The 23,379-nt window shown below is 57.9% G+C and overlaps 13 protein-coding genes across 14 annotated transcripts; 8 read left to right on the top strand and 5 right to left on the bottom strand.

The window, feature by feature from the left end:
- Positions 1 to 239: 239 nt before the first annotated feature.
- On the bottom strand, positions 240 to 1,784 carry SDRG_01557. Of its 2 annotated transcripts, XM_008607090.1 has the most exons (4): positions 1,579 to 1,784; positions 1,383 to 1,518; positions 590 to 1,337; positions 240 to 542 (listed from the first exon to the last, which is right to left on the bottom strand). In XM_008607090.1, exons 1-4 carry the CDS (start codon positions 1,738 to 1,740, stop codon positions 344 to 346), a joined length of 1,245 nt encoding a protein of 414 aa, XP_008605312.1. In that variant the 5' UTR covers positions 1,741 to 1,784; the 3' UTR covers positions 240 to 343. The 2 variants fall into 2 exon arrangements, with proteins under 2 accessions (XP_008605312.1, XP_008605311.1); XM_008607089.1 differs by having other exon boundaries at positions 590 to 1,518.
- Positions 1,785 to 2,675: 891 nt separating this feature from the next.
- SDRG_01556 (CAMK/CAMK1 protein kinase) lies at positions 2,676 to 3,782 on the top strand. The gene has a single exon (XM_008607088.1). The coding sequence runs from the start codon at positions 2,715 to 2,717 to the stop codon at positions 3,690 to 3,692; it is 978 nt and encodes a 325-aa protein (XP_008605310.1). The 5' UTR covers positions 2,676 to 2,714; the 3' UTR covers positions 3,693 to 3,782.
- A 7-nt stretch (positions 3,783 to 3,789) lies between these two features.
- SDRG_01555 (hypothetical protein) lies at positions 3,790 to 5,279 on the top strand. Its single transcript, XM_008607087.1, has 3 exons — positions 3,790 to 4,070; positions 4,116 to 5,009; positions 5,058 to 5,279. Exons 1-3 carry the CDS (start codon positions 3,810 to 3,812, stop codon positions 5,157 to 5,159), a joined length of 1,257 nt encoding a protein of 418 aa, XP_008605309.1. The 5' UTR covers positions 3,790 to 3,809; the 3' UTR covers positions 5,160 to 5,279.
- Positions 5,280 to 5,409: 130 nt separating this feature from the next.
- On the bottom strand, positions 5,410 to 8,286 carry SDRG_01554 (TKL protein kinase; the record flags this gene model as incomplete). Its single annotated transcript, XM_008607086.1, has 14 exons — positions 5,410 to 6,135; positions 6,186 to 6,579; positions 6,630 to 6,877; positions 6,929 to 6,994; positions 7,048 to 7,110; positions 7,157 to 7,219; positions 7,266 to 7,328; positions 7,373 to 7,441; positions 7,485 to 7,553; positions 7,602 to 7,667; positions 7,717 to 7,785; positions 7,830 to 7,898; positions 7,946 to 8,011; positions 8,057 to 8,286. 14 exons carry the CDS (start codon positions 8,284 to 8,286, stop codon positions 5,478 to 5,480), a joined length of 2,193 nt encoding a protein of 730 aa, XP_008605308.1. The 3' UTR covers positions 5,410 to 5,477.
- An 834-nt stretch (positions 8,287 to 9,120) lies between these two features.
- On the top strand, positions 9,121 to 9,941 carry SDRG_01553 (oxidoreductase). Its single transcript, XM_008607085.1, has one exon. It carries the CDS (start codon positions 9,137 to 9,139, stop codon positions 9,878 to 9,880), a length of 744 nt encoding a protein of 247 aa, XP_008605307.1. The 5' UTR covers positions 9,121 to 9,136; the 3' UTR covers positions 9,881 to 9,941.
- A 690-nt stretch (positions 9,942 to 10,631) lies between these two features.
- SDRG_01552 (cell division cycle 20-like protein 1, cofactor-APC complex) lies at positions 10,632 to 12,212 on the top strand. The gene is made up of 6 exons (XM_008607084.1): positions 10,632 to 10,825; positions 10,879 to 10,908; positions 10,956 to 11,141; positions 11,189 to 11,336; positions 11,383 to 11,535; positions 11,582 to 12,212. The coding sequence occupies exons 1-6, from the start codon at positions 10,679 to 10,681 to the stop codon at positions 12,001 to 12,003; spliced, it is 1,086 nt and encodes a 361-aa protein (XP_008605306.1). The 5' UTR covers positions 10,632 to 10,678; the 3' UTR covers positions 12,004 to 12,212.
- SDRG_01551 (hypothetical protein) lies at positions 12,185 to 13,006 on the bottom strand. The gene has a single exon (XM_008607083.1). It carries the CDS (start codon positions 12,669 to 12,671, stop codon positions 12,213 to 12,215), a length of 459 nt encoding a protein of 152 aa, XP_008605305.1. The 5' UTR covers positions 12,672 to 13,006; the 3' UTR covers positions 12,185 to 12,212.
- A 407-nt stretch (positions 13,007 to 13,413) lies between these two features.
- Positions 13,414 to 14,180, top strand: SDRG_01550 (hypothetical protein). Its single transcript, XM_008607082.1, has 2 exons — positions 13,414 to 13,870; positions 13,916 to 14,180. Exons 1-2 carry the CDS (start codon positions 13,441 to 13,443, stop codon positions 14,149 to 14,151), a joined length of 666 nt encoding a protein of 221 aa, XP_008605304.1. The 5' UTR covers positions 13,414 to 13,440; the 3' UTR covers positions 14,152 to 14,180.
- On the bottom strand, positions 14,169 to 15,703 carry SDRG_01549 (hypothetical protein). The gene is made up of 4 exons (XM_008607081.1): positions 15,108 to 15,703; positions 14,827 to 15,058; positions 14,656 to 14,782; positions 14,169 to 14,605 (listed from the first exon to the last, which is right to left on the bottom strand). Exons 1-4 carry the CDS (start codon positions 15,671 to 15,673, stop codon positions 14,280 to 14,282), a joined length of 1,251 nt encoding a protein of 416 aa, XP_008605303.1. The 5' UTR covers positions 15,674 to 15,703; the 3' UTR covers positions 14,169 to 14,279.
- A 702-nt stretch (positions 15,704 to 16,405) lies between these two features.
- Positions 16,406 to 17,002, top strand: SDRG_01548 (hypothetical protein). Its single transcript, XM_008607080.1, has one exon. The coding sequence runs from the start codon at positions 16,485 to 16,487 to the stop codon at positions 16,938 to 16,940; it is 456 nt and encodes a 151-aa protein (XP_008605302.1). The 5' UTR covers positions 16,406 to 16,484; the 3' UTR covers positions 16,941 to 17,002.
- Positions 17,003 to 17,625: 623 nt separating this feature from the next.
- On the top strand, positions 17,626 to 18,323 carry SDRG_01547 (hypothetical protein). Its single transcript, XM_008607079.1, has one exon. It carries the CDS (start codon positions 17,815 to 17,817, stop codon positions 18,265 to 18,267), a length of 453 nt encoding a protein of 150 aa, XP_008605301.1. The 5' UTR covers positions 17,626 to 17,814; the 3' UTR covers positions 18,268 to 18,323.
- Positions 18,324 to 19,858: 1,535 nt separating this feature from the next.
- SDRG_01546 (hypothetical protein) lies at positions 19,859 to 21,359 on the bottom strand. The gene has a single exon (XM_008607078.1). The coding sequence runs from the start codon at positions 21,344 to 21,346 to the stop codon at positions 19,937 to 19,939; it is 1,410 nt and encodes a 469-aa protein (XP_008605300.1). The 5' UTR covers positions 21,347 to 21,359; the 3' UTR covers positions 19,859 to 19,936.
- A 413-nt stretch (positions 21,360 to 21,772) lies between these two features.
- SDRG_01545 (hypothetical protein) lies at positions 21,773 to 23,083 on the top strand (the record flags this gene model as incomplete). Its single annotated transcript, XM_008607077.1, has 1 exon — positions 21,773 to 23,083. The coding sequence occupies one exon, from the start codon at positions 21,773 to 21,775 to the stop codon at positions 23,081 to 23,083; it is 1,311 nt and encodes a 436-aa protein (XP_008605299.1).
- Positions 23,084 to 23,379: the final 296 nt, after the last annotated feature.

Raw genomic sequence — 23,379 nt, 5'->3', positions numbered from 1 at the left:
GATAGCCATCGATGCGGATGGCGATCTTGGTTTTGTCGCAACGGCGCTGGCTGCGACTTCTTCATGTAATTATGAAATGGCAGTGCTTCACCGTTGGCTCTTTCTTCGGCTGTCCTGATCTTGCGACCCGGCTTAAGGTAAAAGACTCGAGTGTCGCAGATCGTACTTGCACCGCCAGCGCGAGAGCGATGCTCGACGGACGCAAACCCGTTGCAGTTGATACATTCTACGTCTCCAAGGCGACCGATAACGTTTGAAAAGCCGTACAGTATCTACCAATACTGTGCATTTAGCAAGCTACACTTAAGAACCTAGTCCTAAACCCTGACGGACCAATACGATCTTAGTGGTGGTAGGTCAGGATGAAGTCGATGGCCGATGCCACGTCGTCAAAGATGTGGGTGTCGTGGCGGCGGGCCGTCTCGGTGAGGTACGCGCGGGCGCGATGGAGGTCCTGGAACTCGCGGCCGATGGGCGTCGTGCCGTCTTCCATCGAAGTGCCTTCGACCATGGGCTCGATCACGAGCAACACCGCGCGCTCGCTACGCCATAGCGTTCAAGTCGAATCTGCCTTGTAGGAAAACTATACCTGCAGATGAGGAGGAGCGCGTCGGTCATCGACGCGATCGACCGGCAGTTGTTGGGGATCACAATCAAAATGAGATCGGCCGAGTGCTTCATGTTCTTGTCCGACTTGTGTTCGATGCCGTTGGCGACCCAGAGAAAGTCGCCGCTGGGACTGTAGTATGGCACGAGCGCCTTTTGCAGCATCGGGATCGCGGTACTTGCGCGCCATGACGTGTGGCGGAGGTTCCCGCCGAGGTAGATGTAGCGCTGGCTCGACTCCTTGACCGGCGCCGGGTTGGTGGGCGGTGACTCGGCGTCGCCTTCGTCTTCGGAGCTGCTTCCGCTCTCGATGATCGAGCTGCTCGAACACGACCGCATAAAGACCTTTGAATTCAGCGGCTTCTTGGGCCACTGACTCAGCACGAGCGACGATCGCTTCCGGAGGCGGTTAGGCCGGACGCGCGAATTGCCCTTGTTGGTCGTGAGCGGGGCGAGGCGGTCTTCCGAGATGACGTACGTCACAGCTTCCTCAAGGGACTTGAAGAGCTTGACGAGCGGGTACATCGAAACGTGCTGGCGCAAGCACGCGCGCGCTGCGTTCAAGTCGGCGATCTCGTACTCGGTGAGCGCCTTGTTGCCGATGTGAACGCCGTCTTCCATGTCCAGGACGACGAGCACGACCCGCCGGCCGCAGCACATGTACTCGGCCGCCTCGTTGATCGAGACAATCGCGCGCGTGAGGTTGTCAATGACAAACAACACCATGGTGGCTAGACAAGAAGTAGTTGATGCATTAGGTGCGGTTAGCACCGTACCTGTCTCTTTGGCTTGCGCCTCGAGGTCCATGAGCCCTTCGTGCCACTCATCGACCTGCGGGTTGTAGTACGACACGCCAGCTTCGTCTAGCATCGGTATCGCGACGTCGCGGCGCCAGCGCGTGGGGTTGCATGACTAGTAGGCGGCGACGATCATGAGGCTGTCATGCATCGCCAATTGGGTGTCGCTACGTACGCCGCCGAGGAAGACATGGACCGGATCGAGCGGCTCGGAGATCGCCGGAAGCGTCGACGAGCGCATGACGCAGGGCGGGGCTTCGCGGACGACGTGGCCGACGAAGCGGACGTCGGGCGTGCTGCGGCTGCGGTCGACGCGGGGTCGTGGCGGGTGGTGCATGGTCTCCTTCTTCGCGATTATGTTCCTCGAACGCTCGAAGTTCCACGCTGCGCCATCCGGTTTCGACGCTACGTCAGCGAAATAAATTACGCAATGAAAAAGATTGTAGCGTCATACATAGTCATTGCTGCGAAATTCCATTAAAATAGCTCGTCGCATTCTTTTTTATTGTCCGGATACGCTACGATCTGATAGCCAGGCAGTGGTCGTTCAGCCACTTGCGCAGTAACAACCGAACTCTCCCGCGCTGCAGTCTCTGGGTCGAACGCAAGTCGACGATCGCCAACTGCCTCTCTCTGCGCATTTCTCGATCTGTCTGCAGGAATGGGTCCGCATTGCGTGACCAGTGTGATGCGACATGCGTGGCTTTCGCCGAGCCGATGCCCGAGACGCCGCAAAAGCAGTGTCGCGACGCAAGTGTCGCTGCACGCACTAGGTGCTTGTATCAAAGATGCTTGCGCTTGTATCTGGCGTCCAGTCTCGTGAAGCAGTCTCCTGAAGTGTAGCGTTTCTCGTCTCCTGAAGCAGCGTTGCACGACTTCTGAAGCAGGAGACGTCAACGGGTGGAAGCACCTCGTCGGCGGGGTGCTGCGTCTCGCCACCGACCGCCTTTTTTATATTTGGATGCATGGTCAGTCGCGCCGACTGATAGAATGGTCGGTCCGCGCTAGTACAAGGAGCAGGGCCGTTTTGGACGTGGGTTCTTTTGGCCGCAAGAGGGAGCTGCGTGGAAGGGGATTATACGGTTGCTTACAGCTGACTCGGGCAGTCGCCAGCGAACGGCAAGGTGCGATCTACGTGGCTTCACGAGATTACTGCAATAGCGCGAACCGCATTTGTGCCAATCATAGTCGATTTCGGTCGGATTTTGACCAATCATGGCATAGAAGGGACCAAAGATACTGAACTGTCCATGGTGATTGGGCCGCTTGGGGATCTCGACGCGCTGGGCATACAGCACGTTCACTTTACCCATGCACTACCGAGCAGCAGCAGACGACGGCGACAATGGACCGCGCGTCGGTAGCTTTGCCGAGACGTACAGCCTCGGCGAGCAGCTCGGCGACGGCTCGTATGCGACCGTGCACAAGGCCACGGCGTGGGCGACCGGTGAGATCGTAGCCGTCAAGCGCATCAAGAAGGCGTGCAAGCTCCGCGACGTGCACGCCGAGATGGCATTCGTGCGCAGCCTCGCGCACCCCAGCATTGTGTCAGTGCACGACTTTTTCGTCGAGTCGGACGGGTACTACGTCGTCATGGAGCTTGTCCGCGGCGGCGACCTCTACGACCGGCTGCACAAGAAGGGCGTGTTCCCAGAGGAGAAGGTGCGCGCGCTCGTCTACAACCTCTTGACGGCCGTGCGCCACTGCCATGCGCGCAAGGTCATCCACCGCGACCTCAAGCCCGAGAACGTCCTCCTCGTCGACGACGCGAGCGACGTGCACATCAAATTGGCCGACTTTGGCTTTGCCGCCAAAGTCTCGTCCAAGCCGCTCGTCGATATGTGCGGCACGGCCGGGTACGCGGCCCCCGAGATTGCCAAGGGCTTGCCGTACTCGACGCCCGTCGACATTTGGAGCATCGGCGTCATCATGTTTGTACTCATCACGGGCAACCTCCCCTTTGGCACGGACCGTGAGACGTTCCGAGGCATGTGCCCGCTCTCGCGGCCGCCGATGTGGTACCACCCGTACTTTTGGAGCGTCATCTCGACCGACGCGCAGCGCTGCCTCGAGCGCATGCTTGTGGTCGAGCCGACGTGCCGTCCGACGGCCGACGAGCTTCTCGACGACCCGTGGTTCTTGCCATTAAAGACGCCGGTCGAGGCGCCGCCGATGCGGTATCCGCGCTTTCGCCGCAGCTCGACGGCGTTTCACAAGTACGTCAAACCGCTCTGGAAGCGCGTCTCGGGGTACCTTCCGCGGCGCCAAGCCCAAGAGTTTACGCTCTGAAAAGAATCGTTGTCAGCCTTTGATGGAAGAAGGCACCTCGTGTGTTCTATGTACTATAATTTGCTAATCTATTAATGTGATCGCTCTGTATTAACACCGAGAGCTAAACTTAGCGCGATGCACGAGGCGCGACCGGCGACGGCGATCATCTATGCGAGCCAGAGCGGCGATCCGGCGCAAATGGCCCTCGAGCGTAGCGTCGTGCACATGATCATCGAGCGCGAGACGTGCCTCGAGGCCCTCTTGCAAGTGACGCCCCACTTCCACGACCCGCACAGCAAGGTGCGCCCGTGGAAGGTCATCGGTAACCTCACGCTGCAGTACCGGCGCGCATCGATGGACGTCGTCGAGGGCATTGGGCAGTGGCGCGCGCTCTTGGTACGCGCACGATATTAAAACCTGTTCTATTGCAGAGCATCCTAGGGCGCACCACGGCAGGCCTTTCTGTGGAAGCACTCCAACTACTTGAGCAAGATGGTCGACGACACGGCGAGTTTTGCTAGCGTCCCAGATATGTTTCGCGACTGCCACGGCGACCTCACTCTCAACCCGTTCTTGTCGCCGTTTGCACTCACCGACAGCCTCTTTGATCTCGACGAACCTGCGATGCTCGCCAAGGCGCGGCTCGCGGGCAGCGAAATCGGCGGGATCGACATGGACCGGATATGCCGCGCGTCCAAAGTGCTCTTGGCCGAAGGCGTCTTGCAGCAGCGTACAAAGGCCGCGACGCCGGCAAAGACAGTACCCCAGAGCACCCCTCGGACGCCAAAAGGGCAAGTGACACCGACGCCGCCGGTGGAATCGCATGACCTCGCGCCTCACGACAAGCTCATGCTCATGAAGGTGCATCTTGACCACGGTCGCGCCAAGCTCCGTGCGCTCGAAGACGACCGAGCGAGCATATCGGAGCGCATGGCCGAGATCACGGCCAAGCTCGAGGCGACGACACTCCCGAGCAAAGTGCGCATGCTCCAAAACAACCTCGGCGCGCTCAACAATAGTCTCCGAGCAGTCTCGGGCGAGATCTTCCAGCGGCGCAACGAGCTCACGCGCCAAGAAGCGACGTACCGGCTCCAAGCGAGCAAGGCCAAGCGACCGCGGCCGCAGATTCGAGACGAGCTCCACGAGGTCGTTGCGCAAGACCAAAAAATGCGGGACGAGCTCGTCGCAGCTCTCGCGCGCCGTGAGCCCGAGCCAGCGGTGCCGGCGCTCGACGCGATGAACGAAGCGCAAGTCTTTGCGTTTGTAAAAGACCTCGGCCTCGACGCGTGCGCCGAGAAGCTCAAGGCAATGGGCATTGACGGACCGCTCCTTGCCGTACGTCACGCGTTGGCACTTGGCCGTCAAAATCGACGTGGTGCATAGGTCAGCACGGACCAGGACCTCCAAGAACTTGGCATCGAGGTCCGGCTCCATCGCGTCAAGATTTTGCGTGAAGTCGAAAAGCGACTCAAGGACGGGCAGTAGTCTGTCCAACCTGTCCCTAGGAAACGTATGTTTGGATAGGACCCTACCCGCCTACTTGACCTAGCCCTTGCATCTCCGAAACTGTCAACTATACTGTAGTATCTTGCATTTGGACACGAGCGCACCTCGAGTCGAGCGTAGTGCAAAGGCTTGCTGGAGCTTCTCGTTTCAGTTGGTTGCAGGGAACGAGGAGGGTGCATATCTCCTTCCCGACGTCTATACTCCCCTCCACCTGCATAAGACAGTGAACTCGAGGCTTGTACAGGCACGACCAGGGTTAGAGCGGTTAGGTGATCTGTGAATAAAAATACATCGCGCTCACTTGGCGTGGAGCGACTGGCGCCGGAGCTCGAGTACGAGCTGGCGGGCCGACGGACGCAGCTCGGGGTCGTGCTCCAAACAGCGCAGCGCGATCGCATGGACCCACTGCGGGCAGTCGGTTGAGAACGACGGCGAGAGCGTCCCGTTGATGACCATGCTCATGATTGCCGTGTCGACGAGCGGCTTGTGCGTGATCGGGTGGCGGCTCTCGGCGTACGGGATCTTGTGCGTATCGAGCTCCGAGAGGAGAATGCCAAACGAGTAAATGTCGGCGGCGACGCTGTAGTGCCCTTCCTTGAGGATCTCGGGCGCCATCCAGCGGTACGTGCCAACGCCGACCGTCATCGTCTCTTGCAGATCTTCTTTCGAGACGCCAAAGTCGGTGAGCTTGACCGTCTCGCCGTCGCTCGAGTCGAGGAGGACGTTGCGGGACTTGAGATCGCGGTGGATGATTTGCATCGAGTGCAAGTACACTAGTCCTTCCAGAATGTGGCTCATGACCTTGTGCTTGAACTCCCACGAGACGGTCATTGGCGAGTGGTGCGCCAAGTACGCCTTGAGATCTCCTCGGTCCATAAACTCCATGACGGCCATAAAGTCCACGGGCCGCGTCCAGCTCACACCGTAGAGCTTGACCACATACGGCGACTCGAATCTACGACAATAAGACAATAAGAATCTCACGCATCGGGTCGAGAGCTATACCGCGCCATGAGCTTGCACTCGTTGATAAAGTTGAGAATGTCCTTGGGCGACGACTTGTTGGGAAGGAGGCGCTTGACCGCGACGATCGCGCCGTTGTAGCTGCCCTTCCACACCTCGCCGTATGCGCCTTCTGCGAGCTTCTTGTGGAGCTCGACGCCCGAGACGCGCAAAAACTCGAGGTCCCCGAGGTCATGGACAAGGCCGCCGAGCGTCGAGTTGCCGCCAAGATCGAGCGTCGATCCGTTCGTAAACTGGTTGCCGCTTCCAAAGGGCGATGCGGCCACGTACGTCTCGAGCTTCTTCTGGAGGTTCCGGCGCTTGATGCAAAAGTACGTTGTAAGGGCAGCAATGAGCACGACAGCGCCGATCGAAATCCCCACAATGATGAGCGTATCTACATCGCGTCATCAGTCTCCAACCGTCTTTTCAACAGTGGCAATGTACAGTTGACGGGCGACCCTATGACGCACACGTTGACGGTGACGTTCGACTTGCCGGCCCAGAGGGGGCGAATGTCGCCGTGGAGCTTGTCGCAAGCCCCTTTGTCGGAATTGATGTTGTCGATGATGTTGAAGCCGCGGAAATCGATGGTCGCGCGCGACTCGTTGCGGTCCCACGGGTCGAGCGCGTCGAGCGCAGCAAAGGACGTCATGTCGACGTTAAAGATACTGAGCGGACAACCTTCGCAGTCGCTACACAATATGAATGTCACCAAGTGGTTGGAGACGAGTCTTAGCTCGTACAAGTAGTGGAGCTTGGACGAAAAGGTCACATTGTCGATGCGCGTGACCGGGTTTCGCTTCATCCGACTAGAAACAAATTTCACAGTAAGACCTCATGTCAAATGACTCGGCAAACAAACAAGTAGTAGAGGTTGGTAAAGTCCCAATTGACGACTTCCTTGATGCGGTTGTCCCGGAATTTCCTGTCATTTTATATGAATCCAGCGACGGTGCACGGCGACAACGTACAGCACGGAGAGATTTTTTGGCAGCGAAATGCCGAGATTGTCGACGTAGTTTTGGTGAATCGACCTATTTCAACGATTGAAATCATCGTTCAACACAAATGCAAGCGTACAAAAAGTTGACGCCGTCCGGCAAATTGTGCGGAAGGTCCTGAAGCTGGTTGTCAATGAGCGTCCTAACTCGCCACATATGAGTGTGCGCACAGCATGGATTCTCTACAGCTTCTGGAGCGACTTGGGCCACACAAGCGTCGGCGGAATCACTTGCACGGTGCAGTTGGAGAAGTACCTACAGCCACAATTATGACATTATTCGTACCCCAGGCGCGTACATGACGGTGATCGAGTCGGGCAAATAGAGCTTCTCGAGGTTTTCAATCTCGGTCACATTCCAAAAGTCCCTAAGTTGCTAAGTGAGTGTCAAGGACAAAGGCGCTGATTGTACTTACAGGAGCGTCGATGTCGGTGGCAGCTTCAAGTGCTTGACGTCGACCGTCTTGGTGTTGAAGACATAACTAAACAGTATGTGCGTTCGACGGTCATCAACACGTGCGCAGAACGTACAGGCCCTGAAGCGACGCTGGCCACGTGAGGCCCGCGGGAAAGTCGCCGACACTCGTGTTGACAAAGTACCTAACGTCGATTGAGCGCGCGAGGTGGGTGGTCTGCGAGCGTACATGTCGACGAGCTTGGGCGGCAGCGTTGTCGTGTTCAGGCCCGTAAACTCGGCCACATTTTGGAGCGTCCTACAGCCAGTCGTGAGCCATGACGCGCGCCTTGCAGAGTTATGTACAAGGTGGTGGCGGTCGGCGGCAAAATGGCTTTGGAGAGGTCGAGTGATGGCAGATCGCCGAGCACGCTACCGTATGATGAGCATCCACTACTAGCACGATGTAGCACGTACACGGTCTTGTTGGTCGTCAAGCGCGAGAGGTCGCCGAACGCGTCTGGGTCGGTGCCATCGGTGCGAATGGCGCACGTCCGCGTGACCTTGCAGGGTCCGTCGCCACTGCCACACTCGGCGCCGGTCGTCCAGATGACATCGATGGACGTCGGGAGGCTTTCGTAGGGACAGCTTGCGGCGTCGAGCATGGCGAAGGCGGCGCCGAGGACGGCCGCCGTCAAGTGGCGCATCGTTCGTAGGGGATTCCGCTCTGAGCATTTCATTGGGCCTCCATATAAAAAGGCGTGTGACACATGGTCCGACAACCGACCTATCATTTGGTTTGAGAACGCTGCCCCCTGACGAGATACCATCCACCGACGCGCTCTACTTCGCCTGCAGTAGCGCAGTCGCAGTTGCAGGCGGCACAAAGACGCACGTGCGTCGCTCCTTGGTTCGGAGCTGCACCGGCGCCACGCCGACCAGCAGAGTGGGATGTGGTTGGTTGAAGATGCGCCCGCGACGGTCACCACAATGGGTACAAATTGCACAAGGCCCGCAGGAGGCGAGCTAACGTAATACCGCGACGTCAGTGCGAATGGGCTTTGTCGACGCAGGACGAGTGCAGTAACTGCGAGTGCGCTCGCCGGACGAGGATCGCGCATCGCGGCAGTCGCGTTGCATGTACTGCGCTGGCCACTGGCTTCGCGGCTGCAAGATACCCTGATACGCTCTACTAAGCTTTCCGGTACCGGTACATCCCAAAGGCTCTGCACAATGTCAACGCGTCGTGTACTGTACATGAACCGTGTAGAGCTATTATACAGGATGGTTATCCAAGTATTTGTGTCTGTATGACGTGTACACTATTGTCCATAAATTGGGCTCGTGTGCCGATGGACGTGGAAGGCTGAGGAAGGCTGCTACACGTATCGCCATCGCCGATGCAGCGTCGTCACCGCACTGGCCACATCGGCAACATCAGCTGTTGTACCGGGCCGCGGCTCGGCTAACCGCGTCGTCAAACCAGCTTAACCGGTTGAAAATGGGGAGCGGTTCGACGCGGCTTCCACGGATCAGAACTCATTTGAGACAGCAAGAATGGCAGCCAGCAGCACCTCCCGCGTCGCGATCGTCACGGGCGGCTCCAAAGGCATTGGCGAGGCCTGCGTCGTGAAGCTCCTTAGCCAAGGCTACAAGGTCTACAACCTCGACATTGCACCGTCGGCAAATGGCATCTTTGTCGCTTGCGACGTGAGCTCCGTCGCGACCGTCGAGGCTGCGGTCGCTGCGATCGTGGCCGACAACGGTCATGTCGACTGCCTCGTGGCCAACGCCGGCATCTACTTTAGCGCGACGATCGAAGAGACGTCCGAGGCCGACCTTGACCGCATCGTCAACCTCAACATCAAGGGCGCGTATGCGGCCATCAAGGCGACGCTGCCTTCGATGAAGGCGCGCAAGAAGGGCGCGATCATCGTCATGTCGTCGGACCAGGCCTTTGTCGGCAAGAAGAACTCGTTCGCGTACAACCTCTCCAAGTGCGCGCTGGCGTCCATGGTCCGCACGACGGCGCTGGACTATGCGCCGTTCAACATTCGCGCCAACGGCGTGTGCCCCGGCACGATCGAAACGCCACTGTACCACCGCGAAATCAACCTCTGGGCCGAGGCGTCCGGTACACCGTTGAAGGACATTGAGGCGAGCATGGCAGCACTCCAGCCGCTCAACCGCGTCGGGCAGCCCTCGGAAGTCGCCAACCTCGTCGCCTTCTTGGCGAGTGACGAAGCGTCGTTCATCACGGGCAGCCTCCACTCGGTTGACGGCGGCTACGTCGCCCAGTAAGCTTTTCATGGGCATGGATGGCGTCCTGCATGTAAATGTAATAGTACGTCGTGTTTCGCAATGTCTCCTTCGTACATGCAAGCAGTCGTGAACCTCGGCATGTGATCGTGAGCTCATGAAGTGACGAGATCATTCGATATGCTGTCTGTCGTTGCTGAACCATCCTCGCCTGGCCGCCCACCATATACTACTAGATGCCATCAACGGTGCTACCATTATATATGAACGTGTTCCGCGTTATCTTCATTATGACACAAAGACTTCGCATACGTAGCGCTACGCCTGAATGCGTGGGAGTTGGCACCAGCGCTTGGTCGTTGGGGGTGAGCTGCGTACGGAGAGATCCATCCCGTGGTGGACCCCACTCGCCGAGTCATAGCTCGCGCGAGGTCGTACGCAGGCTCCTGTACTCGGACTGCACTGCTACCATCATAACAAAGACCCCAGAAAGTGCATTCGCCCATGCGCTGCAACGCATCCTGCTCCATCGTGCTAGAAGCTTCTCGGCGAAGGCCAGCGAGGACCAGAGGATCGCAACAGTCGGCGATAGACCCTCCATGCAACGAGGCTCGAATGGCATCTTCCAGCAATTGAAACGCAGCTGCTTGGTGAATGGAAGACGGCGTGGCCCGGCCTTTCTGTGCATCATGCGGCGCCTAGAGCCAAACGCAAACGATCCTTCGCGTCGTGCACGACGCTCGCAAAGACACGATCTTCGGTCGAAGTTCGAAGCAATAAGAAAGTTTACAGCCGAAGAACCAATCCGAATTTCCGTCGCAGCCGTCCACAGGTCAAAGCATGCTCGCCGTGGGCCGATCGATTGCGATGCGCAGCCTCCGCGCGTCCCTCCCGGCGACGTCGGCGGTCCGCGCCTTCCATGGCAGCCGCCAGCTCCTGCGCTATGACGACTTTGAAAGCACGATGCGCGCAACCCCGATGAACGTGGTAATATTCGCGTTGCCCATTGCGCTGTCGCCTCGCTCATGCAGCATACGTAGGGTGTCTTGATCGTACCGCAGCAGCGCGCCGTACGCTGCCCCATTGTACCTGCGAGATCGATCTCACATGTGCCTAGTGGGTCGTCGAACGCTTTGGCAAGTTTCACTCGGTGCTGGACCCGGGTCTTCACTTTCAAATTCCGGTCGTCGACCGCATTGCGTACGTCCACTCGCTCAAGGAAGAAGCGATCAAGATTCCCGGGCAGTCGGCGATCACCAAGGACAACGTGACGATTCACATTGATGGTGTCTTGTACGTCAAGGTGTGTTCATCGCCTTGTGCCAAAGCTCGTTGCTAGAAATGTCTTAGATCATTGACCCGTACAACGCGTCGTACGGCGTCGAAGATCCTTTGTACGCCGTGACACAGCTCGCGCAGACGACGATGCGCTCGGAGCTCGGCAAGATCACGCTCGATAAGACGTTCGAGGAGCGCGAAAGTCTCAACAAGAACATTGGTATGCCTACGTGTCAGCGTACTGGGTGCCTCATGCCTCCACCTAGTCTTGTCGATCAACCAGGCCGCCGAGGCCTGGGGCATCAAGTGCCTCCGGTACGAGATCCGCGACATTGCGCCGCCGGCGAGCGTCAAGGCGGCCATGGACATGCAGGCCGAGGCCGAGCGCAAGAAGCGCGCCGAGATCTTGGACTCGGAAGGTGCGGCAGTCGTTTTGTCTCTGACAGTCCAGTAACGCGCGTGCAGGTGAGCGCCAGGCGTACATCAACGTGGCCGAGGGTAAGAAGCGTGCGATCGTGCTCGAGGCCGAAGGTACGGCCGCGGCCATCGTGGCACGGGCGGCAGCGTCGGCAGAGGCGATCCGGTCGCTCTCCAAGGCCATTGAAGAAGACGGTGGCTCGAACGCGGTCGCGCTTCAAGTCGCTGAAAAGTACGTCGAGGCATTTGGGAACGTGGCGAAGGAGTCGACGACGGTGCTGTTGCCGGCCAACACGAACGACCCCGCGGCCATGGTGGCGTCGGCGCTCTCGATCTTTGCGAATGTGCAAAAGAAGACGGGCGTCAAGCCCTCGACCGCCAAGACGCCCCAGGCGAACGACGCCAGCGCCGACTACGAGCTCGATGTGCTGCCGCCGCTGGACCATACCAAGCCCTCGTCGTTTCCATAGTGCGCCACTCTCTCATGGTCGCGTTGGAGTAGAGAAATACAGCCACGCTCTCGCGGCGTTCTTTTGATCACTCGATACATTGAAACTTCGTTGGATAAGAAACGCCTGGAGGAGCCACTCGTAAAGCACGAAAATGACGCAATCTTCGTCATGCAGACAATGACCACGAGCAAACTGAAGAAAAAAAGGCCGTTTAAATTCCAATTCAACTAGTGCAGTACGATGAAGAGCACCACAGTTGTCACGAGGGCGGCCGAGGTAGCGTGGAAGTCGTTCTTACTCGCAGAGCTCATGGTGTTGGTGATGTTGCACGTGATATTGAGCGCTGACGACGTTCGCTTGCTCGAGCGGTCACCGGGGTTGGAGAGACCTCGTGTCTGCAGCGGCGGTGCGCCGCCTTCGGACCAGACGCAGCACGGATCGCCGAGCTCTTGGCCGTTGGTTTGGCCGTCGCCGTCCGAGTCTTTCTGGCACAAGCTCACGGTCCACTTGCCGTCAAAGTCCCGTCCAAACGCATTGAGCGACGCGCCGCTACCGACATGTCCAATCATGGCCGAGCTCGCGACGTTGTTGCCGTTCGGGAGGCGGGAGACGTACTCGGCCCGGGCGACGACCAAGGGCGCGCTCAGCCCCAAGAGAAGCAACACGAAAAGGAGGGTTCGCGACATGGGCCAACCGTTGAAAAGTGGGCTTAGACGCGGGTGCGTTACCGTTGAAGCCAGAGGCAACTGACACTTCAACACGATGGCGATGGGCAGCTTCCGCCATGGAATCGGCGGAAGATCGTACGGTGATGACGCCAATGCTGAACACTATCGACGCCAACGCACCGTGCTGCCATAGGGCTCTACCGCCGACTTCCACATGCCACGGTGAAGCGATTCGGTTGCTCTCTCCGTCGACTCGAAGCTCTGTGACGGTATTTCAGTCCCAGCACGAAGATCCTATGGCGACAAAATTGGTCACAATCGCGGGGCGCAGGCGTCTCGTCTCAGAGCTACCGCCTAACGCCGAGGCAAAGACGACACCGGAGCCTCTGCTAGCATTTGTCACGACCGCTTCTCCCGCACCTCGATGCTCCACGCCGAGACCTGGTTGCGAATGGTCGCCACCCGGCTATCGTTGCTAGCTCGACGCAAGAGTCTCGTGTAGGTGTTGCGCTTATGAACAAACCACTGTATAGTCCTCTCGCGTTATTCGCACTGCTCGCAGTAAGTCCACCAGTTGGTGGTCCTGCCTCTGAGCCCGGAGCGATCTTGGCGCCATTCCCAGCGCGCTTGATCTTCAAATTATTATTTTTAAACGATTATCAATACAAATGCCGAGATCTAGATCGGATGTATAATAAAATACAGCAACGGCTGGCAGGCCGATTGCATTATAGCCAATCACATCGCTGGAACTGGCCAGTCTGCCGCCACTTGGAATTCGAAGACGATGCAGGAAGCGACAGCGCTCGCCATCGCCGAGGTGCAAGCGCTGCAGACGTGGCTCTCGACCTGCATGGACGGCGTCCTAGGCCTGCCCTCCTGCGCCGACGCCCGCTACGTCGTTGTCGAGACCGACGTGCAAGCGGAGCTCGAGGTGCTCCATGCGACGCTCGATGACCTCCATGGTGTCGTGACCCGGCCACAGGCCGTGGCATTAACCCACTTGACGCAAGCAGTGACGGAGCTCGTTTCGCTCTTGCAGACGCTCCATGCGGCGTACTTGGAAGACCAGAAGCGCTGGCTGCCGTTCACAAAGAAGGCACCCGATTCGGTGCACCTTCTCGACGCCCTCGTCGGCCGGCTGCAGCGGCGAACCAAGCGCTTCCTAAGCGTCTTGGCGATTCCGGGCTCACCAACGACCAAGGTTATCGCTGACGGTAGGCGCGCACTTGCTCTCTGGAGCTTCACAGGATGTTCTGTAGAACCCACGACGCCCCAGACCGACGCGCCGTTTGGCTCGCTGCCAGCCGAAGACCGCCCGATCGAGTCGACGTTCATCAAGTACCATCAGAAATACGTTGCGGATTTGGCCAAGCAAGATGCGCTGCATCGATCGGCGACCAAGCAGAAGCGCCGACAGACGCTCGCCACGATGCAAAGTCCCGTCCGGAAACAGCCCCGCTACAGTGAAGACTTGACGCGACCGCCCATTCAATAAGCCCAACGCGATTTTCACTGACAAAGACATCCGAGTGTTCCGGTCTTCACCAGCTGACTAGCAGAGGAAGGGCTGGGGTTAGCCTCATCCACGAATCTCTGTGTTGACGTCCAGGTTGCACACATTTTCTAGTCCATCGTCTCTTCCAGGACCTCGATACGGGTCGCGCCGGCCGCTTTCTCTGCAAAATACGACTGGATAAGCAGCACCTTGTCCGGCGAGATGTTGTACGCCGGGTGCGTGGGCTCGACGCGGTTCTCGGGCGCACCGGCCACGAAGACGGGCGTCTCGGGGCGGCCGTCCCCGTGCTGCGAGAGCGAGAGGCCGCTAAGGACGTAGCACGAGTGGTAATGGTCGCGCGGCTTGCCCGGCTTGTCGCGGAGGCCGCCCTCGAGTTGCTGGCCGCAGAGCAAAATATAGCGCTGATGGGCTGCGCGGTCGCTCACGTAAATTCCTACAAAGCCATTATGAGCGTGCAAAGCGCGTCGAGGCGTCGAGGTGTACCTCGCGTATAGGGGGCCAAGAGCGCAGGCACTGCCCCCATCCAGTAGCTGTAGCAGCCGTCGACAAGCTTGTTGGTACGACCTTGGTACCCGCCCTCGACGGCCATTTGACGGTGCGCCACATAGTGCTATCCAGAGTTATTCGGAACGACGTGAATATGGGAAGCGCTACCGTGAGTGCGGGGATGTTGACGCGGTCCAGCGCGTTCAAGATCGAGAGGATCGCCGCGCCCGAGAATGTGTACCCGCCGTGCGCTTCCTGGTACGGCATGGGTCCGAAGCCGCCTTCGTACGTCTGGCACGCGGCCACAAACTCGACGACGCCAAGCGTGAGCTCCGGCGTCAAAATGCCAAACAAACTCGCAATCGAAATGACGCAGTACGTGATGCGGATGTCGACCTCGCTACAATGCAGATCATTCATCATGAATATGTGAGTAGAGGATAATGTACCCTTGGTCGTGCGCGTGGAAGGCGCCAGTGACCGGGTCTTTGTTGGCGAGGAAGAATGCAAGCAGCGCCTCCCGGTCGACAATGTCGTACGCTTCCGGCGTGCCAATGATGGCCAGTGCAAGGCAGGACGCGTACGTTGTCGCCATGTGGCCCATCTGGAGAATGCCGCCGCCAAAGCCGCCGCCAAGCGCGTCGCTCCAGCAGCGCTTGATCGTGTTGAGGCACGCGGCGTGGAACGACTGCATCTCTGCGTGGGCGCCGAGCATCTCGAGCGAGTGCAGAATCCAGTAAATGAACCACGGGCGGCTAGCGTCCATCGACTGGAAGCCTGGCGGGAGGTACTCGAGGCCACGCATCAGGTACGGCGTGTGGCGCTCCTTGAGGAGGCAAACGCGCTTGGCCTCGTCGAGGAAGCCGGCTTTCTGCAGCTGCGCAATCTCGGACGCCGGGAGATCGTCCAGGTCGACGAAGAACGAGATGCACGTCGCCTCGGTCTCGGCCTGCATGCGCGACGTCTGCGTCGGGCAGCCATCCGTCGGCAGCGATTTCTGCACCGGCAGGTTCATGCTCGCACGGTATCCGGAATGAGCGGCGGCGCGGACGAGGCTAATTGCACGCAACTTCACAGTCCAGCGTTGCGGACTGTTTCGCTCAAGAGAGACCAAAGTAGTCGACAGTCCTGCTCACCGCCTGCTCTGTGGTAGTAAAAGGGAAACACGATTTCCATGGGTATGGGCTCCCTTGGTATCACGATCACGGTACCGTGACCTTCCTGCGGCTTGATGAAGGGTGCTCAGTCCTTCCCGCCTCCGTGCAGTGAAGTCGCTGCGTCAAGCACTAGCGGTTGAAATCTCGGTGAGCCACTCAGTACTGATGGTCCAGGCTAATAGCTCAGGTACAATGCAACATCCTAAACGACTCTGACGCGCCAAGTCGCGTCCAGCCCTTTCTGATATACTGTCAAGAAGAACCACGCAGTCGTCGCAGGCAAAGGACGTCGCAGTCTTATAGCGAAAGACCGTACAAGCATAGCTAAAGTCCACGCGTTCGTGGCCATCAGCGTTGACGTGCGCCTGCAGTTGGGTCGCCGGTGCAATATTTAATCCAAATATTTAATGTCACATACAAATAGCGAGTTGAGTGCACGCAATCGAGTTTAAATCCACGTCCAGGCCCATAACCCCTTCCCTGGCCACGGTGGGATCTTCGTATACGTGGCACCCCGCCGCGTCAGAATACAAACGGCAAGTGCAACCTCGGCGCTGTGGACATGTGTCGAGATCCGGTGGTGATAGACACAACACCGTAGCACACTCAGTAGGCAAATCGGCACGTGGTGGGTACAGCTGGAGACATACTATACACAAGCGGCGAACGATGACGAAGCAAGTGACCTTTAGCACCGCGACGACGTTCCTCTTTGATTTGGACTACAACGGGTCGGCGCTGCCACACGAGAGCGGACCGCCCATCGGCCTCGCGCTGCGCCACAGCGCCATGACGATCGAGCCCGTGCCCGACGCGGCCAGATGCTGCATGCGACGAAGCCGCCTGCGCCGCTTTGACCACTTGGAGCGCATCGCGATGCTCCGAGGGCTCTACGACGCGCGGACCCTCGCGCTCTTTTGCAGCGAGGCCATCGATTTGCGCAAGTCGCGCGTCGAAACCGAGGACGACATTGTGCGCCTCACGCCCCGTCCGAGTCGCAAGCGCCATTCCGAACCAGAAGCTTTAGTCGTCGACACGAAGCGCATGCGCATGTGGGAAATGGAGTACGACGACGAGGAAGATGACGACGAAGATGAAGACGAGACCGACGAGGACGCGCGATGAAGGAGTGTGAAAACGACCTATTTATCGATGCAATATATGTACATGCGTCCACCAGTCAGAAGCCGACGCGTTGACGCGAGATGACTCGCGAACAAGCAGCAAAGAAGCAAAGAGACGTCGTTTCTCTGACCACGTGACGTCGGGACGAGGGTAAGGAGGTGGGCGTGTGGCTTTTGAACGAGGCCATTGGAGGCGTCTGATAAAACCTCCCATGATCCATCAAGCCCATCGGCTGCCTCAGCGTTGCACATCCAAGCCGATTTGCTCGGTCCTTCCTCACCAAAAAGCCACGGACTTCAATTCCATCCAGCAACGTGTGTCGTGTCTGAACCATGGAAATTCAGCACCGAGACAGCGACGGCTTGGAATATTTACCGGTACTCGTGCAAGAGTGTGGTTCGTTGAGCTTGTTTGGCAGAGACCCATAGACCTGGGCAGCGGCATCATCCCCGCGCGCCGAGCCGGCATGTCCCATGCGTCCGCTCGGTCGACTCGACACTCGAATGCATAGTCGCCAAGGGGCAGGTAAATCGTCGAGTACGGACATGTAGGACAAGACACGATAAGATTCGCTCGACTATCGACGAGCACACGCAGTTGCACGCTTGGCCACGAGCCCTGTCGCAAGCGCAGGATTTCAAAGAAAATATTAAAAAACTGGACAAGAAACCATTCGCAGAGAAGCGTCGCCACGCACCCGTTCCGTGATGGAAAATATTTTTATTCGGTCTATGGCAACCCTAGCCCGCCATATACGCGCGCTCCCCCCTCCTCCATATATACAAATCTCAAGATACAAGGCATGTGACGGCGCGCCGTGGCGACAGTAACACATCTGACGACGCCAAAACCCAATTTGCCGCACCGCATCAACATGACCAACAGCGTGAAGAAGAACGTGACCTTTGGCCCGAGAACGACGTACCTCTTTGGTATCGACGTCAACGGATCAGCCTTGCCCAAGGAGAGTGGCCCGCCCATCGGACTCGCGTCCAAGCACCACACGATCACGATCGAGCCGAGCGTCGAGAGGCTCGTTGAGAAACGCCGCCGCCGCGTGCGGAGATTCGACCACACGGAGCGCATTCGCATGCTCCAGACGCTCTACGACGCCAAGACGCTCGCTGTCTTTTGCTACGAAGCCATCGACAGCCGCAAGGAACGGCTCGAGACGGCCGACGAACTCGCGCAGGCCGAGCGTTGCCTGGCCGACCGGCGACGAAAGCGGGCCGCCGAGACGGCACCGCCCGCCATGAAGCGCCAGCGCATGGTCTTTGCCATGGAGTATGACAACGACGAAGATGAAGATGAAGAGGACGACGAGTAGAGTTTTTGGTTCAGTATTTATCCTATCTAATCGAAACAAACTTGTTTTCTCGTGATGTTTTGGTTGGTTTTCTTCCAAGCGTTTTGCACCGATCGAGTGAAAAGGTCCTCGGTATTGTATCGGGTTGTTGCTCGAGGATGCTTGCCCCTCGATCGTCCCTGCGAGCAATCGGCCCGAGGTCAACAAGTCTGCGCGTGGAGGAGCCAGCGCGTTACGCCAAAGCGACAATCACAGCCGCCGCGTCCGTTTGTTGATGCTTCCTTGACGTACACATGATCGTGACATCCACGAGGGCCCATCACTCTAAACAGACATCAACCAACGTCGCTGGCAAAATGAGAGCGCGGCGTCCCCTTTGCTCACAGAGGACGTCATGGGCCTTCGAAGAACGTGGTCAGTATATGCTGCAGTCGTTCTGTGATAAGAACATTACGACATGGGCGCCTGATATTATGTTGCTGCGCCAGTTGGATTCGCATCCACACACATGTTACTGCCGACCACGTCCAAGTCCCATGAACACGGAGCTTGCCAGTGCTGAACGCGAGTACGCCGTCACCACGCAAGAAGCCTCGCGAGTGCTCCAGGGGTATGCCTGCTGCCCCAACTATTCTAACCCCTTTTTCGATTTTGTTTCAAGAAATAGGGGCCGTGTGTTTATATGACCCGTTGTTGAAGATACCCACACCGCTGTCGTCCTGCAGTGCAGTTGGGACCGACTCAAACTGCGCGGCTTTATTCAACCTAATCGCAAACGGTCGAGCTCGTTTACTGGCTCTTGTGGAGGACGAGCTAGAGAGTTGGACGGGGAGCCATCGAGAGGTGGCCAATGCGGTGAGATCGGGTCATCCAACACCTGAGCACCATCTCAGTTCGATCCAAGCGCTTTGAAACGCGCTGCACCGTTTTTCCCGTTGCTTGTTGTCGTGTTTTGCTGAAAGGCTACAAATAAGTGTGGATCCAGAGTCATAGACCAAGCTAGCAGAACGAGAGGTTCTCCGTGTCGTTTGTATTCGCCAATATGAGTCGGATGTGACATCACTGGAAGCTTGCACTGAGGAAGCCGCCACAACTTGCAACCGAGCAAAAAATAGATCAACCAACTGGAGCCTTGTTGTTCTGCTTACCGGACTCGTTTATCATCAAGCTAGTACCAAGATGCACAAGCGTGAAACGACTAACTATGACGTGTATATCGTCCATGTAGTTGCGTACTGTAGTAACTGTTTGGCAAAGGAGACGAGCTGCGACGCCGCGTCCCGCCAGCGAATGATGATGATGATGATGATGATGCCCCTAACATCAGCGTACATTCCTTTGCACAAACATCGGGTCGCAAAGATGTGTTTCGAACGTACTAGTACTATGAATCGTCGCACTGGTGTCCGTCTGTCGATGCTGCTACTGCGGTGCAAGCCTGCCTCGTACTAAGCATCGGAAAACTATGTGTTAAACGAGTGTTAAACTCCGCTTTGTCCACCGCACTCGTGCCCTTGTGTAGGCCTGTCGTTCGAACCGGTTTTGGTCCAACCTGATCGGACAGACTTAATGTCTTGAAAACGCTGAAAAGTCCCAAATGCACGAGCATGTAGCCAACTCAACTTTCGTCGCAACTTCCATCTCGTTCCATAGAGTTTTAGTTCTAACTAGCAGAAGAAAAGTCGATGCCTCAAATGCTCTCGAGTTTGACGTGGAACTTGGTGATCGTCAGGACAAACGCAAGCAGAGAGAGGACGCCGCCGACGAGGATCGGGAGGCGATACCCCATCTCGGTCGTCACCAGTAGCGACGCCAACACAAAGTCGAGAAACTGACCAAAGCACACGGCCGAGTTGAGCGCACCCGCAAAGAGGCCGAGCTGGTTGGCCTCGCCGTAGCCGACGACGTGGATGATGAGCGGCATCGTCATCGGAAACAGCGTGTTTTGCGTGATCGACGAGAGCACTGCGATGGCCACGTCCACGCCGACTTCGTGCGAGAAGGCCATGACGATGAAGAGCACTTGGGGCAGTAGTGCCGCCGCGAGCACCGACTTGGCGCCAAACGTACGCACGAGGTACGGCAGAAAACCGAGGTAGACGAGGCCCGTACTGTTGAAGAGCGTATCCGTGAGCCCGGTCGCGAGCTGGACGCCCGTGTTGAAGTTGGTTTGCTCGATCGTGCAGTTGGAGCCGCAGTTGTCCGAGCCTTTCGCGACGCCATGATAGAGCTCGAGGCCAAAGAACTGGCCTTTTGCGCTGTTGTAGGCCGTGAAGCCATACAAGACGAGCACCGTAATGATCCCGTAGATGCGAAGTAGATGCGGGAGCCGCAAGATGCCTTCGTACACGGCGCGGAAGGCCGCGCCGATTCGCTCAAGACGCGTCGTGCGCACCTCGGTCTCGGGCACGTAAGGCTTGTCGGTGATCATGTAGCAAACCAGCATCGTTGTGCCGAGGAGAATGACGAGGAGCATCGAGAGGAACGCTTGCAGGTGGGTTGCGGCAGCGCCAAAGGCCATGACGAAGCCCGAGATGACAAACGAGCCCATGATCGCGTACACGCCGCCGATGGACGCGGCCGTGATCTGGCGGTCGCCGGCGACGTCGGCAATGAGCAAGTTCACAGGCACTTGCGTGAGGTTCACGGAAACGTCCATCCAGATGTAGCCGAGAACCGTCAAGGCACGCTTCCACGACGGATGCTCTCGCGTGTCGCCGAGCGCCGACGAGATGTCATCGAGAAACATGAGGAAGAGCCAGCAGAGCGCGGTAGCCCATGCGCCGCAAAAGATAAACGGTCGGCGGCGGCCGTAGCGACTCGTGCAGCTGTCGCTGAGCACGCCCATACTCGGTCCAATGAGAAAGCCCGTGATGGGCCCAATGACTTGGACGAGCTGCACCATGGGCGACGAGAGAAGCGACTGGAGCAGCGGCGCGAGTGCCGCCCACTGCGCCGCCCACGCCATGTTGATGGCCATGCGCGGCGCACACAGCAGCAACATGAACCGCACCGAGCAGCCCTCGGGCGCCATCGAGGCTTGCTTGTGCTTGCTGGCTTCCAAGTCCTCGTCGACACTGCTGCTGGTCTGCTGCATCATGATCGCTTTTGCGGCAAATTAAAAAATACCGCGTGATGATACACGCACGCAATCATTTTTTTAATTTTTCTGATTGGCATCCCACAGTCGCAAGTGCAACGTCAGATGCGTTCGGTGGCGTCGTCTCGACGCTAAGTGTCGTGGTGGATGGCCCCAGTTTACACTGTGCTGGCAGTGTACTGGCATAGCTACACATACAATATATTTATATCTATTCAACGTACCGGATCCACGCAGCTCTCTGCATGAAGTATCCACGTGCCACAAATTCAAGTGTCGAAGTGTGCGTCCAATAGTTTTGAATTTGGAGGTTGAATTTTCATTCAAGTGTCGACATCAATCATCGTCACATCAAGCAACAAGGGAGGACTCGAGTCGGACTCATTTTGGAACGTACACATTTCCACCGTCGACTGCACGAGCACAATGGTGCGTCTTCTGCCGCTGCTTCTCGCTATCGGGCTCGTTGGAGGCCAAGCACCTCCGACCAACAAATGGGCAATGACGGCAGTCACGTCGATCCAGGCGCGCGTCGTCTCGGACGCGGCGACGTGGGACGCCGCCAAGAAGAAGTTTGGTCTCGTTCTCAAGCAGCACACCAACACGTTTGAGGAGCGGTACCGCGCGGCAATGGACACTGTCAACACCGCGTCGGTTGAAGGCGCGCTCTACTACGTCCAAACCGAAGGCATCAACCAAGCCGACTCGGTGCAGTGCATGCGCAAGACCAACATGAGCTACATCTGGTTCCTCAACGTGACGATTGTGCAGCCGACGTTTGCGATCGCAGAGTACGCCGAGAACGCTGGCGTTGTGCCCGAGTACGGCAAGTTCATTGCTATGGACGGCGGCATGTGCACGCCACTGGACGCGAAAGGCACGCTCTCGGACGAGTGCCAGAGTCTCTCGGGTCTCAACTACCACGCCAACGTCGGCCCGTTTATCGGGGGCGAGGCACGCAAGGCGCACAAGTACGCTGCGTACGCGGACAATTACTGGTTTTCGTTCCCCAACTCATGCTTTACCCGTAAATTCGACGCCAAGGATGACGCGTGCCGCAAGTCGCAGCCCGGGGGTCTCTGTCCGCTGGGCGTATCGCCCGATGGCGTCCAGTGCACGTATGCCTTTGACATCCTTGGGTACATCCGCCTCGACGACCTCGTCGGCATCACGTCGCTCACGAATAGCAAGACGGGGCGACGCTACGCGGACCGCGTCGAGTTTTGCAAGGATGGAAAAGTCGAGTTTGATTTCACCACGATGGCGAGCGACCTCTCGTTTTGGAACAACCCGCTGGATGAAAACGCCAATGCCAAGCGCACGGCGCGCATGCTTTCGCTCTACAACGCGCTCGTTCAAGCGCGCAAGGGCGAGTACGCAAACATGAAGCCGCTTCCGTCCGCCGACGACCTCACCAAGATCAACCCGCCATGTTGGACGAACAGCCCGCTGTGCGCCAAGGCCACTCACGGCTGCCGCCGGAAGCTCACGACACAGATATGCGAAGTGTGTTCGTCGCCTGCGCCCGACTGTGTCAAGCCGACGGCCGCCGACAGCGTGCCACCGGCCCTCGCCAAGGCGGTGGCACCCCCGCTTCCGACCGACGCCTCGGGCAAGACGATTGCCTCTCGAAATCCATCGGGCGCAGGTGGTACCGCTGGCACTGTCGTCAACAGCGCATCACTTGTCGCTCTTGGTGCGTCCCTGGTTGCCGTCCTGATGATGTCGCTGGTCTAAGAGTCTTGTATCGAAGAAGTCGGAAGATGAGACTGTGTATGCAATATGTACAACTAGGTTAACTAATACGCTATTTCTGCTGTGCACTACGAGCCTTAATGCAGAGCTGCTTAGGTTGAGGTCGTATCTTCACCATGGCGCCATGCATCTCATGACGTGATTTGACTTCAACGGCCGTTTCACGGGTTGTACTCCGGGGCACGGTCCGCTCATGCAAACAATGCCAAGAATACCGGTGGTATTGGTAGGAACCTTCTCGTGACACTAGCCCACAGGCGATCAATACCTCTTGTATG

This window comes from Saprolegnia diclina, assembly GCF_000281045.1.
Source record: "Saprolegnia diclina VS20 unplaced genomic scaffold supercont1.3, whole genome shotgun sequence".
NCBI classification, from domain to species: domain Eukaryota; phylum Oomycota; class Saprolegniomycetes; order Saprolegniales; family Saprolegniaceae; genus Saprolegnia; species Saprolegnia diclina.
Note: the sequence above shows the minus strand (reverse complement) of the source record. Positions and strands in the feature narration are given on the sequence as shown.

What these genes read in the sequence shown, in the direction of transcription:
- SDRG_01552 (XM_008607084.1), top strand. Translation starts at nt 10,679, where the DNA reads ATGCTCGCCGTGGGCCGATCGATTGCGATGCGCAGCCTCCGCGCGTCC. An exon ending in TCGTACCGCAGCAGCGCGCC is followed by an intron (nt 10,909 to 10,955) that starts GTACGCTGCCCC and finishes ACATGTGCCTAG; the next exon opens with TGGGTCGTCGAACGCTTTGG. An exon ending in ATGGTGTCTTGTACGTCAAG is followed by an intron (nt 11,142 to 11,188) that starts GTGTGTTCATCG and finishes GAAATGTCTTAG; the next exon opens with ATCATTGACCCGTACAACGC.
- SDRG_01549 (XM_008607081.1), bottom strand. Translation starts at nt 15,673, where the DNA reads ATGAACCTGCCGGTGCAGAAATCGCTGCCGACGGATGGCTGCCCGACG. An exon ending in TCAACATCCCCGCACTCACG is followed by an intron (nt 14,783 to 14,826) that starts GTAGCGCTTCCC and finishes AACTCTGGATAG; the next exon opens with CACTATGTGGCGCACCGTCA. An exon ending in CTTGGCCCCCTATACGCGAG is followed by an intron (nt 14,606 to 14,655) that starts GTACACCTCGAC and finishes ATGGCTTTGTAG; the next exon opens with GAATTTACGTGAGCGACCGC.
- SDRG_01553 (XM_008607085.1), top strand. Translation starts at nt 9,137, where the DNA reads ATGGCAGCCAGCAGCACCTCCCGCGTCGCGATCGTCACGGGCGGCTCC.
- SDRG_01551 (XM_008607083.1), bottom strand. Translation starts at nt 12,671, where the DNA reads ATGTCGCGAACCCTCCTTTTCGTGTTGCTTCTCTTGGGGCTGAGCGCG.
- SDRG_01556 (XM_008607088.1), top strand. Translation starts at nt 2,715, where the DNA reads ATGCACTACCGAGCAGCAGCAGACGACGGCGACAATGGACCGCGCGTC.
- SDRG_01555 (XM_008607087.1), top strand. Translation starts at nt 3,810, where the DNA reads ATGCACGAGGCGCGACCGGCGACGGCGATCATCTATGCGAGCCAGAGC. An exon ending in GGCAGTGGCGCGCGCTCTTG is followed by an intron (nt 4,071 to 4,115) that starts GTACGCGCACGA and finishes AGAGCATCCTAG; the next exon opens with GGCGCACCACGGCAGGCCTT. An exon ending in TTGACGGACCGCTCCTTGCC is followed by an intron (nt 5,010 to 5,057) that starts GTACGTCACGCG and finishes CGTGGTGCATAG; the next exon opens with GTCAGCACGGACCAGGACCT.
- SDRG_01546 (XM_008607078.1), bottom strand. Translation starts at nt 21,346, where the DNA reads ATGATGCAGCAGACCAGCAGCAGTGTCGACGAGGACTTGGAAGCCAGC.
- SDRG_01548 (XM_008607080.1), top strand. Translation starts at nt 16,485, where the DNA reads ATGACGAAGCAAGTGACCTTTAGCACCGCGACGACGTTCCTCTTTGAT.
- SDRG_01547 (XM_008607079.1), top strand. Translation starts at nt 17,815, where the DNA reads ATGACCAACAGCGTGAAGAAGAACGTGACCTTTGGCCCGAGAACGACG.
- SDRG_01557 (XM_008607089.1), bottom strand. Translation starts at nt 1,740, where the DNA reads ATGCACCACCCGCCACGACCCCGCGTCGACCGCAGCCGCAGCACGCCC. An exon ending in TCCATGTCTTCCTCGGCGGC is followed by an intron (nt 1,519 to 1,578) that starts GTACGTAGCGAC and finishes GCCGCCTACTAG; the next exon opens with TCATGCAACCCCACGCGCTG. An exon ending in GCGCTCCTCCTCATCTGCAG is followed by an intron (nt 543 to 589) that starts GTATAGTTTTCC and finishes GCTATGGCGTAG; the next exon opens with CGAGCGCGCGGTGTTGCTCG.
- SDRG_01550 (XM_008607082.1), top strand. Translation starts at nt 13,441, where the DNA reads ATGCAGGAAGCGACAGCGCTCGCCATCGCCGAGGTGCAAGCGCTGCAG. An exon ending in GACCAAGGTTATCGCTGACG is followed by an intron (nt 13,871 to 13,915) that starts GTAGGCGCGCAC and finishes GATGTTCTGTAG; the next exon opens with AACCCACGACGCCCCAGACC.